Source organism: Maniola jurtina, chromosome 18 (genome assembly GCF_905333055.1).
Source record: "Maniola jurtina chromosome 18, ilManJurt1.1, whole genome shotgun sequence".
In the NCBI taxonomy this organism is placed as follows: Eukaryota; Metazoa; Arthropoda; class Insecta; order Lepidoptera; family Nymphalidae; genus Maniola; species Maniola jurtina.
The window spans coordinates 11,133,069-11,150,213 of record NC_060046.1 but is presented as its reverse complement, the minus strand read 5'-3'; the positions used below and the strand labels follow the sequence as shown (position 1 = coordinate 11,150,213).

The 17,145-nt window shown below is 38.4% G+C and overlaps 1 protein-coding gene across 1 annotated transcript in view; it reads right to left on the bottom strand.

Moving 5' to 3' along the window:
• LOC123874380 (organic cation transporter protein-like) overlaps window positions 1-16,820 on the bottom strand; it is a 29,433-nt gene extending 12,613 nt beyond the window's left edge. Inside the window, exon 1 of the mRNA XM_045919682.1 lies at window positions 16,391-16,820. Coding sequence (XP_045775638.1) covers window positions 16,391-16,545 — 155 coding nt within the window. The 5' untranslated portion in view covers window positions 16,546-16,820. The remainder of the gene's footprint in view (window positions 1-16,390) is intronic.
• Window positions 16,821-17,145: the final 325 nt, after the last annotated feature.

Here is a 17,145-nt window from a genome sequence, read left to right as displayed (position 1 = left end):
ACGCATACAAACTTTCGCTTTTATAATATTCATGTGATAAATCCCGCGGGAACTTTGATTTTTAGGGTTCCGTACCTCAAAAGGAACAACGGAACCCTTATAGGATCACTTTGTAGTCTGTCTGTCTGTCTGTCCGTCCGTCGTGTCTCAGTGCGCGTATTGTAGTGAAAGTTTTTGCTCGCTACTTATTGATAGTCCAGTCAAAAAGAAGCTCTTTAATTGCATGAATAAAAGTTCTAGCTAAGTTGAAGTCTTAACCGACGAGAGATGAGAACCAATTATTGCAGAGCAAAGAACTAATTGCTTTGGCAACGTTCAATACAAGTGATTAAGAATTTCCCTTTTTTCGTCGTAACTTCAATCGGTAATAATGGAATATCAAACGATTTGAATAAAGGATTACTTTTTTAATATTGAACAGAATAAGCTTGGTTGTGAAGATTTTTTGTTTCTTTTGTCTGTAATCATTCGTAATTAACTTGAAGCCTATGCACATAGTATGTACATGAAAAATCATAATATTTTCTGTCTTTCTATTGTACTAAACGTCAAAGTTGCACTCTTTATGGACATTGTCTGTTTGCCCATAAATTAACATCATCACCTATCGCTTGTCCAGTAGGTACTGAACAAGGGTCTCTCAGAATGAGGAGGGTTTATTAGACCCCATTCCATCACTATGGATAGGTACGGATTGGCGTACTTTTAAAACTTTTTGGAGAACTCTCAAGCATGCAGGTTTACGTACGATGTTTTCCTTCACCGTCAAAGTAAGATTCAAGTAGAAGTAAGTAGTTAATTGTTTAAAGCACCAAAAAGTTAAGAGGGGTGTACCCAGAATTGAATCCCAGTATCTCACACTGAAGGAGACAGGTGGTGGAAAGGGAAAGAGAGCTGGATCCCAACGCTCATCCCATACGCCGTAAACGCCAGGGGCAAAGGAGGCGCCGGTATGCGAGCTACCTCGTGCCCTAAATGAGGACGTAACTATACAACACAAGGCGTCGGCATCACTTAGGGATGTCCAGTAATGTGGTGGTATCGTTGTCGTTGAGACGGCACAGTCGTATGCAAACTGTGTTCCTGCTGTGTTCCTGTGTCGTCTCGTCATGACGCAGACGGCTCCGCTGGGTTTTAGTGGGTATTCTGGTCTGCCAGTAAGTCCCACATACCCCTCCAGAAACAGCGTGGTATCTGCGCTGCTTCCAGGAGAGATGCGTAAAAGCATTTCCCAGCGATAAAAAAAGGATTGAATCCAAGAGCCAGAGTAAAGGGCCAAAGTTATGTGGACTAGGCTACCACCGCAAAAAATGTAAACATTTGTGAGAATTTGCTACAATTTGTACACCCGAGCAGTGCTTCGCATCGTGTATCAAATTATGATCGGTCGGAACGATAGGTGCCGAGGAATCGATTTACATAATATTGGAAGCGCGCTGGGAACCTTTGGGGATTATGATTGTTGGAGAATATCTACACAACCATACCTCAATAGCTCAACGGTTATAGGAGTGGACTGAATTCCGAAAGGTCGGCGGTTCAAACCCCAGCCGTTGCACTATTGTCGTACCCACTCCTAGCACAAGCTTTACGCTTAGTTGGAGGGGAAAGGGGAATTTTAGTCATGATTAAAATGGCTAATATTCTTTAAAAAAAAAAAACTTGGATTCCTAGTTACTATCTACAACGCGAATAAGGTAGATGATGCTCGCGACTTCATCCACGTGGAATTAGGTTTTTAAGATTCCGTACCTTAAAAGGAAAAATGAAACCCCTGTAGGATCACTTTGTTGTCTGTCTGTCTGTCCATCTATTCGTTTGTCGTGTCTGTCAAGAAAACTTATAGGGTAATTCCCGTTGACCTAGAATCATATTTGGCAGGTAAGTAGATTGGGTCTTAAGCACAAGTGAAGGAAAAAATCCGGAAACAGTGAACATGTGGTTACTCCTCAAAGAAAATGCTTCAAAAAAGAAAACACAAATGACAGTATCGGGGCAAGGAAATAGCATTCGACGTAAATTTCGATCAGGTTTTGCAAACTCAAACGTCCGCTTGCCCCGTGATCCGAATTATGATCGGTCCGGACGATAGGTGACGCCGAATCGATTTGCATCCGTACACCAATCGCGATGGGCTTGAATTTATAGCCGGACCGAATTTCGCACTATTGTGATTGCTCTGTGAAATATGGACGAGGTGACTGGATTAGAAGTGTGGATGTTTGTGACTAGTTTGTAGTTTTAAATAGATTTTAACCGATAAAAAAAAAGAAAAAGTGCTTTATTAAAAGAAATGCTCTAAGAGTGACTTTCTTGCGGTTTTTTCAAACATACAGACAAGCGAGGTGGCTTGTCCTTACCTACCTAAGCATATTATTTGGATAAGTGAGTGCAATACACTTTATTGGACTAAAGAAATAACAAATGCTATCTATCTAAAATCTTTGAAAAGAAAAAGTCCCAAAAAGAACACAAATGACACTACCAGGGCAAGGAAATAGCATTCGACATAAATTTCCATCAGGATTTGCAAACTTAAACATCCGCTTGCCCCGCGATCCAAATTATGATCGGTCCGGACGATAGGTGACGCCGAATCGATTTGCATCCGTACACCAATCGCGCTGGGCTTGAATTTATAGCCGGACTGAATTTCGCACTATTGTGATTGCTCTGTGAAATATGGACGAGGTGACTGGATTAGAAGAGTGGGTGTTTGTGACTAGTTTGTGGTATTACATGGTTTTAAAGGAAAACAAGTTATGGTGCAGGACTAGATTGATATGTTTTTATAAATAACTAGGTACCACCCGGGGCTGTGCTTGGAAAAAATATTAATCCTTTTTATTGCCTATCCCATGGCAATTTCGAAAAATCCGGTCTTATTCCTTGTCTACGTTTTTGGAGACCTCTGCGCAATTTTTGATATGTATTTAAAAATTATTTGAAAAGTTGTAGTTCTGCGTTTCGTGTTATCCACAATATACATTTTCACATTATCTCCTGAGTTGAGTTATGCTTACTTTTAGATCGTTTATTTATTCGTTGTAGAAATGGCTTACATAGTAATTGTGTGTATAAGTCCTAAGTATGTTATCCCAGCGAGACAGACACAGACGTCAATGTACATTTTTAGGGTTCCGTACCGGACGGATGCCAACGGGACCCTTCACCCTATTACTAAGCTCCCACTGTCCGTCCGACCGTCCGTCTGTCTGTCTGTCAGCGGGCTGTTTCTCGTGAACCGTAAGCAGGTAGAAAGTTGAAATTTTAAATGTGTAGGTATTTCAATTGCAGCTATATCAACAAATAATTAAAAAATTAAATAGCCGCTATGAAAATTGTACGATGTACGATGGTGCCTACGGAACCCTTTGTGTCCAAGTCCGACTTGCACTTGACCGATTTTTATCTCTGGACAAAGAGCGTTCACATCAATATTGCGTTATCCCTAGGTTATCAGCTAACAGCAGTTATTTTTATTACCAAACAAATCATATTTTATCATATATTTTTGTATTTAACTGTAAATAAGATAAAAAAATTAATCAATATGTAGAAGATTAAACTAATGTAATTTTATTTACAAAATGATTTCTGCGACTTTTAAAAATTCGTTTTTAAAAAGCCCTTGGGAACTCTGATTTTCCGGGATAGAAAGTATCTTATGTCTGTCTTCAGGATTCAAAAATATCTCTGTACCAAAGAGAATGCCCACGATTTCATCCCTGTTTATTAAAGTCTTTTAAGAATCCCGTGGGAACTCTTTGATTTTCCGGGACCAAAAGTAGCGTATATCCTTCCACGGAAGGCAAGCTATCTCTGCACTTACCAATTAATTTGAAAAGCTAACAGACAGAGAGACAAACTTTCGCATTTATAAAATTTGCATGGATGAGCTGAGGCCACAGGCTAGCCGCTAGATAACACGTGGTAGAAGGAATAAAGCTTCTATTATATTATTTTAATAATGGCGCTTTATACTAGAAAAGCTTTTCACATAAAACCAACTGATTTGTATTTAGGCACCTATTTGTCGTCGGCATTGAAGTCGGAACCTGACAAAGCCCACCTAAGCCTATGGACTAAGAGCCAGCGCGTGCCAAATCTTCGTTATTTTACAAAATCTGAAAGTTTCTCTGCGTATTGTCCCAAACACAGGAAGGAACGATCAGCGACTACGCAGTTTGGACCATGGTGGCTTTGGGAGATAACATGCATTGCCAGACAGTGTCGTGGCAACCCCCTGCCAGACGCCCTTAAAGTTTAAAAGCTTCTGGGCAATTCAATACTATTTCGAAGAAAATATAAAAAAAATGGACGTAGGATTGAATTTATTATTTGTTGTCTCCTAAAAGCGCCATGATCCAAACTTCATTGTCGCTGATCGTTCCTCCCTGTGTTGGGGACAATACGCAGAGAAACTTTCAGCTTTTATAAAATAACGAAAGTTTGGCAAGCACTGGCTTTCTCTCTACTAGATCTGTCCACGCGTTTAATACGACCGTAATCCTCGTGAGGATCTATAATGACTTACCTTCGTCAATTTGATAAATAGTTTCTAAGAAATGGACGATTCTCTCACAAAGGTAGATTGATATCACAGAAAAGATTATTTTCAAGGACAACCTTGACGATGACGATGTTCGGCTTTGGGGTTATCGAATTCCCATATTACTTATTTGTAATTTGAGGTTTTTTTATTCAGATACATTAGCCCTTGACTGCAATCTCACCTGGTGGTAAATGATGAAGTCTAAGATGGTAGCGGGCTAACCTGGAAGGGGTAGCCCCTTTGGTTTCGGCATGCACCGTGCCGGAACGCTAAATCGCTTGGCGGCACGGCTTTGCCAGTAGGCACGGTCGAAGCTTCCCACCAGGCCAGACCAGAGATTTAGATATTATAAAATTCCAAACCCCTGCTAGAAATCGAACATGGGACCTCCCACTATTAAGACCTACAACACAACTTTTCCGTTTGGTGGAAGAAATTATACTTGTACCTCTGACGAGATGACGAGCAACTTCCAATAGTGGAGAGGTAGAAGAAGAATAAGTTTGTACGCAATATTATGAGTGATCGCATCGCGTAAGGGCGCGTTCTAACAGAACAACGGCTCACACCAACTGAGTTGTTAATGCATGCAAGATTTTAGTAAGTAAATCTAATGCCACATACAAGTAACACAATTAATATTAGTCTCGTGGAGCTCATGATTGATAGTGCCGGCATTAGAACAGATGCGAGTGATGGCATCAGTAATCTGTTGATGTCAAACGCGGTTACTTAGTCGCCGAGTAATTGCATTAGTTTTGATGTGAAGACGTTAGTTTACTAAGACTAAAGTTACTATAACTTTATAATGGTGACAATTCGGTCGAACACAATCGCTAATTGATACTTACATGCTAATATTGTAAATGCGAAAGTGTGTCTGTCTGTCTGTCTGTCTGCCTGCCTGCCTGCTCCGTAGCCTTTCACAGCTCATCCGATTTTAACAACGTTTGGTACAGGGATAACTTGCATCCCAAGGAAGGACATAGGCTACTTTCAGTCCTGGAAAATCAAAGAGTTCTCAAAGAATCTTAAGGCATGTGGACGAAGGCGCAAGCTTCATCTATTTGGTACAAAGATAGCTTGCATTAATTAATCTTGCAGACGGGCATAGTCAGTAGACTTCCGGGAGATTTTCCGGGATAAAAAGTACTTTATCCCGGAAAATCTAAGAGATCCAACGGGAATTTCCACGCGGACGAAGTCGCGGGCCTCCTCTAGTACCGATATAAACTATAAACCCCCAGCGCCGTAGTTTTATTGAAATGTGCCCCATAATGTTTTTGTTCATTTTGTGAAAGTTGGTATAGGTACCTGGGTTTTATTGAGCTTTCAGGAAAAGTTTGGGTGACGGTTTTTATCGTCTAGTTCGAAACTCTCCTAGAGAAGTTGGCAGTTTGTGGAGTTGTTTGTCACAAAAGTCGTCGATTAAAACATAAAAGTACAATGTTGTCCTACATAAAAAAAAAAAAAAAATTATTTCATTTTATTACGTAGAAGGTATAACGATTCAACTGACCTACTAAAGGGCTCATATTTATTATCATATACAGTGACTTACGCAAGCCCCGCGCGTGTTTAATGGCCGATTCACACCAATTGCGTATGCAGCACGTACACGTGACACGTGTGTAGTGACGCGCGTGAACCCATAGACAACTGCACGCATCTTCGTGAACGTTCACGCCACGCAAGCGGTATACAATGTCTAATATAGTTCCATACATTACAACGCAATGGTACGCGCTACGTCTACGCTTACGCAGCCTGTGTGAACGAGCTCTTATTGTGAAATTGGAATCGGTTTCCAAAATAACAAGTAATTTTTTGGGAATACTGACTTTTACTCGTTTGGGTTGCGTTACAAATTACAATGTACATATAGAATCGTTGCAACTGTCGTTGACCGGGTCGTAATTATACAAGTTTCAAGAAAAGACTATAAAAAAAAGGCTGACAAATTTTTATTTATTTATTTAAGGTGAGGGACTTCAATTTATTGTAGTGATTGAATTGAACATTATTTTAACAATAAAAGGTAACTTCATCTATAGGTATAATAAAACTGCTGCCAATTAGTTTAAAAAGAATCAAATAAAAGCAAAAGACTTAATCACTGCCAGTGGACATTGTCGGCACAATTAGTCCAGACAAGGGATCCTTTAGCGTTGCAATAATTACTGTTCTCACTTGAAAGGAACTAAGAGAACTTGGAAATCTTTGTCTACTCGAAAATCTGGCAAAAATCTTAAGCTTGGGGTCCATTTTTAACCCCCGACCCAAAAAGAGGGTTGTTATAAGTTTAACGCGTGTATGTGTATCGGTGTATCTGTCTGTGGCATCGTAGCTCCTAAACTAATGAACCGATTTTAATTTAGTTTTTTTTTTTGTTTGGAAGGTGGCTTGATCGAGAGTGTACTTAGCTATAATCCAAGAAAATCGGTTCAGCCGTTTGAAGTTATCAGCTCTTTTCTAGTTACTGTAACCTTCACTTGTCGGGGGTGTTATATTATTTTTAATTTACACTTGTAGTTTAAATAAAAACTATGTACCTAAGTACCTAATCATATTTTGAAGATTTTCATAACGAAACTTTCATAAAAACGAAATCGTGTGTCTGTCTGACTGTCTGTCTGCTAGTTTTTTTAGGGCCATTCCTTTAACCGATTTGGACGAAAGGTATTCGAGGGATCCTTTAGCGCTGCAATAAATACTGTTCTCGACCGTTCAATATTTGTCTACTCGAAAATCTAGTAGAAATCATCAATTTTATTTATTAGTAGTGACCGCTCGCCGTTTCGCTCCTTTGGTAATTACGAAACGAAACATCGGCTTTTATTCCTTGTCTACACTCAAAATAATGAACAGAGGTTTCTGTGCAAAATTTCAGCTTTCTAGGTCCCAGGCTTTGGGCTGGGAGTTGATGGATCAGTCAGTGAGTCAGTTTTTTTTTTCATACGACGTATTGGCTTATTTAGATTCTATTTTGAAGCTTTTTCTATTTTCGTTGCTTATATAATCCATAAATAATGACGTAATTTTTTTGGCTAATCGTACCTACTGATTTTTCAGATACCTATTGAAAGGTAACGATTTTGATCATCATTTAAATTTTCGTTCATTTTTTGTTTCCTTTTTTATTATTGTTTTAGTAAATAATATAAATTATATAAGTAGGTATGTAAATGAAATTAAGCTGCCTTAACTAATGGTCACAGCAAGTACAATTAGTCCGGCCGAGAAACTCCTTTGTTCAGCAATAATTGCTACTCTCAAGTGAATGGAAGTACGGAAACTTTGGAATCTTTGTAAGCGTAGACCTACACAATCATTCTATCCAATGGAACCGGATTTTCCGCTAAAGTCATTTCAGCTGGCCAAATTGATCAACTGATCAATTCGAATACGCAACAAGCATAATATAATGCGTAAATTTTGAAAAAGGACTTGTAATATTGGCTGTGTCAACTGTCAAGTCAACAGTCAGTTTCCCGTACTAAATCGTACTTTTATGAAATGACAGTTGATACATCTAGAGCAAAATAATATGGTGGATTTTTAAATTTACCGCGAGTAATATCTTATACCGCGAGTAACTTTATCATTCACGGAAAATGGAAATACACTGGACAGCAAATAAACCGGGCCACCCGCTACCTTGGAAGTCTGATTCGATTTTCTCAAAAAGTATAAAACTTACAACTATCAAAATTATACTTGCAGAAAGTGCATTTCATGATGATTAAAATGAATGGAAATTCATTGCGATTAATCAATTAATTAAGTGTTTATTAAGGATTTTACAAGGAAGAGTCGTTTTCCAGCCATGTTAATCGTAAGTAATCATGAAATGAAAACAAAAATTAAAGCCAGAAACAAAGATAAAATTTAAAAAAAGTTTTTGGTCAGTATTCAGTATTCCCTCCCCTTGCTCGGATAACTGCCAGCATCCTCGTATTTATCCACCTCACGAGCCTGACGATGAAATCTCGAGGAATTGCCTTCCAATACTCTTCAATTGCAATTTCCAGCTATGGAAGCCTTGTTGGAGCAGGTATCCGGGCTCGAACCCGACGTTTCAGCTCATTCCATAAGTGTTCTATCGGATTTAAGTCCGGGCTTCGAGCTGACCAGCCCATTGTACGAATGCCGACGTCCGATACCCAACTTCTGTTCTGCGAAATCGCCGCTTCAACGCAGTTCAAGTCCAATAAAGTCTGCGTGACGGACGCCAAGTGGTCATATAAGCCCAGACGCCATCAGAAGGATACTTGTTGAATTGAACCTGACTCCAAAGAGAGCTGCAACAGGCCCAGTATTGACGGTAGCCCACCATGAAGCAAAGAAAGAAAGAAAACTTTTTTATTTGATCACTACATCACATTACAATACAATATATCTTAAAACTAATTGAATGAATATCTACATAATAATATTATACTTATAAGTTAATATATACTAAAATTAAAATGTCCCATGTGACCAAATATAGGTCTCCCACTCAGCATAATGCTGCAGCAAGCTGCAGCGCTGGTTTTCAGTGGGAGCCTTAAAGAGTGAGGTCACGGACTACAAGTTACCTAATTTAAATATAAAATAATTATAATATAATAAAAAAAAAAAACAAAGCAAAAAGACTAACGATATAAAAATTAATGTACAAAGACAAGCAAGAAAAATAATGAATGCAATCTCTAAGATTATAATCTAATAAATTATAAAGTGCGGCTTAAGTGCTGTAACGATACTGTGCTGATTGATCCAAATAGTAAATATTTAATATAATAATTAATTTTAATTTGTAATTTTTTGTTGCACGACTTGAATTTACTCGAGAGCATAGGGACTGGACGTCAGGACAGTGGGGTAATGTACTCTTCACTGATGAGACCAGGGTGAGTCTACATTGAAATGATCGACGTCTAAGACAATATCGTTGCCCTGGAGAACGTTATTCTCAGTGTTGCATCGAGGAAACTGTTGCTAATGGAGAAGTATCTGTAATTATCTGGGGCGGCATCTCGTTAACCGCATGTACAGCGTTAGTTTTCATCGAACCAGGGGGCCGTACACGTGGATTGATCTCATTGCTACATTACTGAAATCCTCGCAGACCATGTGGTACCTTACGCAGGATATATCGCGCAGAATATGCCAGTTTATGCATCATAATGCACGACGTCACGTTATTCATGTGGTGACCCAGTATGTATGCGACGTAGGCATTCGTACAATGGACTGATCAGCTCGAAGCTCGGACTTGAATCCGATAGAACACTTATGGGATGAGCTGAAACGTCGGGTTCGAGCCCGAATATCGGCTCCAACAAGGCTTCCAGAGCTGCGAATCGCAATTGAAGAGGAGCGGAATGCAATTCCTTGAGATTTCATCGTCAGGCTCGTGAGGTGGATGAATACGAGGATGCTGGCAGTTACCCGAGCAAGGAGAGGGAATACTGAATACTGACCAAAAACTTTTTTTTAATTTTATCTTTGTTTCTGGCTTTAATTTTTGTTTTCAATTCATGATTACTTACGATTAACATGGCTGGAAAACGACTCTTCCTTGTAAAATCCTTAATAAACACTTAATTAATTGATTAATCGCAATGAATTTCTATTCATTTTAATCATTATGAAATGCACTTTCTGCAGGTATAATTTTGATAGTTGTAAGTTTTATACTTTTTGAGAAAATCGAATCAGACTTCCAAGGTAGCGGGTGGCCCGGTTTATTTGCTGTCCAGTGTATTATACTTAGTGCGTAAATTTTGATAAATGACTCACCATATTTGCTCTACATAATTATGTGTCAACTGTCACGTCGAAAGTATCACATCATCATCTTGATGTGGTCTAAGTATCTCATCTTAGGTCACATAATCACTTTCCATCAGGTGTGATTGTGTTCAAGCGCTTGTCTATAAAATGTCGAATAAAAAAAGTACGATTTAGTACGGTAAACCGACTAACACAAAACGCTTATTAAGTACCTTTCTTTCATAACTACTTACTCTTTATGATATCTTCATGCTATTGTATTGTTTAAAAGGTAAACGCTAGTGCCCTATGCCAAAAAAAAAAATATTGATGAATTGTTGCTGTTGTAATACTTTTTTTATGTATTGCATCGTAGCGACATTTTATTTTTTTCTCAGTCTGCCTCTGTGGCGGCGAGCGGACCTCTTATTTGGCACAATTATTAATTTTAGGACACAAGCGCGTAACATGCCGTCTTCAGGCGGGTTGAAACACCATACTAGTACTTAAAGGCGCCAAGAAATTAATCTGAACTCTTGTTTGTTGTACAGTCTGATGACATACAGAAACTTTTTGGTTGAAGTTTTCATGTTTTCATCAAAATGTAAACATACGATGAATTAGAAGTTCTTGCCAGTTGTTTGTTAAAGAACTTCGGATCTTTCAATTCTATATTTTGTGTCTATATTATAATTATTATTCATTCTGGGAATTCGTTATTATCAACTTTCTACACACTTGAAATCTTCTTGTATAACTTTTACATGATATTAAGATGTTTTCTTACATACAAACATAATATAATACTCATTGTTACGACGTCTTAACTTTTAGTTACTACTACTACTAGTTAGCCTATATCCCGGGGACGGACATAGGCTACTTTTTATCCCGGAAAATCAAAGAGTTTGGCCACGGGATTCCTAAAGACCCATCCGCTCAACCGATTTGTATGAAATTTGGTACCGAGGTAGCTTGCGTCCATGTTATTGACATAGACAACTTTTTATCCCGGAAAACCAAACAGTTCTAATGGGATCTTCAAAAACCTACAACCACGCGGACGCAGTCGCGTGGTTGTAGGTTTTTGAAGAAGGTTTTTTTGCATCCTCTAGTATAATATAATAATGAAAACCTTAGAGATTCCTCTATCAGTTCCTTTAGAATAATCCATGTTATATTCCATCCATCCATGTTGTTCATAACATTGATAACATGGTATATTTACCATACTATGGTATGGTTACGAATACATCTAGAAGTGAACTATTTTTAGTTTATATTGTCAGTGTTAGTTATATTAATAGGCGTTATTTTGAATGCCATTATTCAAATCACGTACCTACCTACGTGCTATTTTTGGGGAGCAGCACGAGTGAATTATGAAAGTTTTTGCATTCATATTTATTGATATGTTCATACTAAAATTATAAATGTGAAAGTGTGTCTGTCTGTCTGTTATCTTTACACAGTTCAGCTGTTAAACCGGTCTTGACGGCTCAAATACAGGTTAAATCTTGGAGTTGGGTGGCGTGTGGATGTCCCAACAAGAGACCAATGTCCAGCCGCGAATGTCTATTTACTTTACTTTACTAGTTAAAATGATAATGATTATTTAACTAACGTAAAAACTGAAACAGATCCAATATAAAACTGAAAACATTGACGGCCTCCCATTTCTTTATTTTTTAAGATAAAAAAATAATATAAAATACATTCGTACTCTACTCAATGCGCTCCAAACAATGATACCCCACATGCTAGGGTAAAAAAAATATTATTTTTTTCAGCACCTTTTTCAGGTATGGGAGCCCTCCTGGAAAATTATTTAATAGAATTTTTAATTCAACATTTGGTTTTAGGTCAACGTACTTCACCAAATACCAAAATTTTAGGCTGTAACTTATTTCGTCTACGAGCTAGAGACTTGTGCACGCGGACAGACAGACAGACAGACATAGGTACAGCTAGGGCTCCGTTTTTACCCTTTTACTTTAAAAAAAGCTAATATATTCGTCGGGACTATTTATCAAATTGACGAAGGTTAATCATTAGACACCCGTGTGAGGATTACATTTAGAGAAAGCCTTCCTATTAGCTTTGGAGACAGATTCAGGCTCAGAAGAGCTTTGTTCAGGCCCTTCTATTATATCGGGGGGAAACACATTTATACGTGTCAGGGTACAATGTATCTTTCAGTTAGGTACGTCGGTGTGTGGCACTCTAAGTTAACACGTTTTTATGTCGGTCTGTTTGTTTGTTTGATTTTAAACTAACGTCTTGATGAGCTAGAGGCTTGAAATTTTAGACATGAGTTGGTAATGGATGACGTTGCATTTGCAACAGTAACTTGCTTTTCATTTGAACTCAGATAGAAAAACATAACGCACATTGAAAACAAAAGTGACTTCAACCAAAATCTCGATTTTTCAATATGATTCTATATGATTACATTTAAAACTTTGCGTATAGCAGTAATTGAGCTTAAAATTCCCAAAGGAACTCTTTGATTATTTCGAGGTATGTGACAAGTATTTAACTAGGTATATACAAGTAAAAAAAACACGCCGTTCTGAGGCTCCATTGCTGCGTGATTGAAAGACAAACCAATTACAATAACGGAATATGGACAGAGATTCCTGCCCGTCTTCGGCAAAAGTTTTATTCCAATATCAAATAAAATACTCAAAAAATAGAACGCAAAATAAAAATAAAATTTCGCCGGTTTCAATACGCAATTTCGCCGTTTTCATTTGGCGATATTCAGTATTATGTAATCGGTAGCGCGTACGAATGTATGTAATCCCCATTAATTGGAGGATTTCTGGGTTAAGCGTTAATAACGCCGAATTACGTCAAATAATGTGCACAGTGACAATGGCGACGGTGGCGGGAGGCGTGAAACGACGTAATTATAATAAGGCTATAATAAGGCTTTTATTACACGAGTCAAATAATAATCGCCCATTTAAGTACCATTAAGTACCAAAGATCTTTTATTTCGTTGATGATCAATTGAGCCCATTTGCGCTCGGATCCTGTAAAAGATGATTAAAGAATTACTACGGAATGCGAACAATTACATGATGAAATCAGAAATGAGGAGATCTGTAGAAGAATTTGCCTAACAACATACGATCACCTCAACGAGTTGCGAAGCTAAGTTAGAGTGAACTAGAATGAGGGAACTCTCAGTTTGGTCCTGAATCGACGATTTATGTCGAAAATTAGGCTATGCTAATGTAAAATCAAAGAAAAATATGGCTACTTTAGGGCTATCTGCGTCTCAAATGTACCTACTAACATTTGACGCCTGCCTGTGACATCGAGGCCTCGACGTTTTGTTAGAAGTTCCTAACTGGTAATGGCAATAGGTAGGGTCTTTCTTTATAGCCGTATTCCTTCATTGCTGAGGGTCGTGACTCCTTTCCATCAATCATTTCCATTAATGGCAGGAGTTTTCTTGGGATAACAATGCGGTGGGTTCCGCATACAACTCACTAAGAGAACGAAATTTCGATTCTTAGGTTTTTACAGTTATTATCAGATGTTAGTGATAATAACCGGGACCGACGGCTTAACGTGCTCGCCGAGGCACGGAGGTAACGAGAAGGCCAAATACGGATCTCCAAAGTCGGTCACCCATCCAGTTACCGACTTGGGTCAGAGTTGCGTAACAATCGCAATCGATTGATAAGCGTTTTCACAACTGTCGCACGTCTCCTCTTTATAAGTAAGGTAGGTACATAGTTTGAAAAATCGATGGACGATGGAGTCCCAAGGTGCTGGAATAGCGACCTCGTACCAGAAAATCCAGTTGAAAAATCGACAGGCGTATGTGGACAGATGACATCAAACGAGTCGCAGGGAGCCGCTGGATTCAGGCGTGCGCAAGAGGAAGGAAAAGCACAACCTCGACACTCTATAGAAGAAAACTCTACCTATTACTACTACCGGAACACCAGCCTGTCTGCATGCGTTTTGTGTGTGTGAGTGTGGGAAACGGTAGGATTGAGATCTGAGTGAATCCAATCCAGTGTACTGTATTCTGTGATGCTAGCAAGATTTATAGTAAGATGCAATGCTATTTAACATCAACAATATGTTACGTTTCCAAGGGAATATGACATCAAACGAGACGCAGGGAGCCGCTGGATTCAGGCGTGCGCAAGAGGAAGGCAACTAATTTAGCTACCTATTACTACTACCGGAACACCAGCCTGTCCTCATGAGATTTGTGAGTGTAAGTGTGGGTAATCGGAGTAAATCCGATCCAGTGTAGTTAGTATTCTGTGATGCTAGCAAGATTTACTGTATGCAATGCTATTTAACATCAACAATATGTTACGTTTCCAAGGGAATATGTATTTCATATACGTACAATATACCCTTAGAAAATGAAGCGGTATGCATAACAAAGGATGAAATCTTGCAAGGAGCCGCTCACGTAGACACATCGCTGTACCAAGCGGTACATTTGCAACGCTCGATGCATCCATTTACATATATTTGCATTCAACTGAGCCCCGACTGTCATCTGCCATACAATTCCGAGATTGTGTACGCTGTATCATGATACTGGCAATCTAATTTCACTATAATAGAAATTAGGCTTTCAATTTGAGTGTGGTACTCATAATGCTAACGTCCTTTTGTTAAAAATCGGCTAACTCAAAACGTAGTTTTTCAGCTGTAATCGCCAAAAAAATGTGCGAATTTTGAATATCTGATCTTTCTAAAAAACTATTGCCAAGGTTTTTAGATCCTACGTAGCATAGTGACCTAAAAACCTGGTATGTTTTGAAACATCAGATTTTAATCTTATTTTAATATTCCCAAGTTTTTGAGTAACTCAGCTGTGCTCCGACAAGGCTCTATTATAAGTAATATTGTGATCAGTGATCCAAAAATTGTAAAAATCATTGTAAATAATATTGGAATGCATAATATAATTTAAAGATATTTTAAGCTAATTTTTGGTGTGGCTGCCTGCAATATATTATAAATGGGGTTTATATGGGTTGCTTTCAGAATCTGGCTGTGTTAGAGCTTTATTATACAAAGGAACGATGATTGCTGGAGCTGTTGTTATACAGCTCTACTAATCATGACAGGCGATGCAAAACCATGGCGTGTCGAAGACTCCCCAAGAGATCTACGTCCAGCCGTGGACTCATATCCATACTAATATTATAATTGCCAAAGTGTGTCTGTCTGTCTGTCTGCTACGTTTTCACTGCCCAACTGCTGAACCGATTTTAATGAAATTTGGTACAGACATAGGATACCTACATCCCGGGGAAGGACACAGGCTAATTTTTGTGCCGGAAAATTAAAGAGTTCCTACGGGATTTAAAAAACCGAAATCCACGCGGGCGAAGCCGCGGGCATCTTCTAGTGCGAATATAAGTTGAAGTTCACAGTTTTGAAATAAGTTCGAAACAGTGTCCACACTATTTTTAACCGACTTCAAAAAAGGCGAAGTTCTCTATTCGACTTTTTTTGTATGTTTGCTACGCGATTACTCCACCATTTATATGAACCGATTTTGATAATTCTGTTCTTTATTTGGTAGGTCATCATACTTCCGAGGTGGTCCCAATTTTGTTTGGTGAAGATCTGATGAATATCTTCGGAGATAGAGAACAGAACTCCTCAATGGGTAAGAGTAAATTGCTCGCGATGTACGGATGTATGTTGGGTCATTAAAAAGTGACAAACAGACAGACACATTCACAAACAATACTATCTATGGAAGTGTCATATGACCTAAAATAACACTGCTTGATGAGATAGAATTTGAGAAAGCTCACGCGATAAGTTGACGCATGCGCAGTACGTAAACACAACATTGCACAAATACCTAACCTCAAAAGCTCGACTTTTGTAAATAACTACATTAAAATTATCTATTATTATATAGTATTATATAAATAAATACTTAACCCTTAACCTTTACACCTTACCTTGCTTATCTAATTACCTTGCTATTTACCTACAGATTTTTTTTGGACATGAAAATTAGAGTTTTACTAAATGAAACCGACATGCAAATTAATTAAATAATCTCCATACCTGTAATTTATATCCGACGCTTCAAACACGAAGACTGAGCCAAACATTCCCGCCAAATATACAGGGAACAACAACAATGCATAATTCACTATATTGTACTTCCCGAAATATCCTAACTCCTGTAAAATCGCGTCCAACCCCACATCTTGACCCATTTCGACCGGTTTTTATAACGATTTTTACAACATATTTTTCACTATGAGCTTACACGTGTTTATATTCCACAGAGACTTTTGTATCTGACGTTTTTATCACGCATGCGCGCTGTGATTCGTTTGGATGTATTTTTCACGGAAAATATTATCACTTGCGATCATAAGTGCTAAAAGCACAACGAATGCTCGTTACGGCAACAGATGGCCACTATACTGATTACTGTAGCTAAACTACATACGTCTGTTAACTGGTCCGGGACGAAAATAGGTGAAAGTCCCGCAAAAATCGTACGATCCTACGGTTTACTTATGTGTGACAGTGACAGACACTTTTCGCTTTATTGTAACACATGTGTGTGAGGGAAACAGATATCATTTTATTGTTACGCGCTTAAACAGCTTAATCGGTTGTATAGTATTATCGTATCGATACGTGTTGAGTTGTTGATTAAATAATACGTTTTTAGTTCACGCGACTCATTGTCATTTGTGTTTGTGTTGCGACATCGTCCGCGTGAATTTAGATTTTTTAAAAATCCCATGGGAACTCTTTGATTTTCTGGGATAAAAAGTAGCCTATGTCCGTGCCCGGGATGTAAA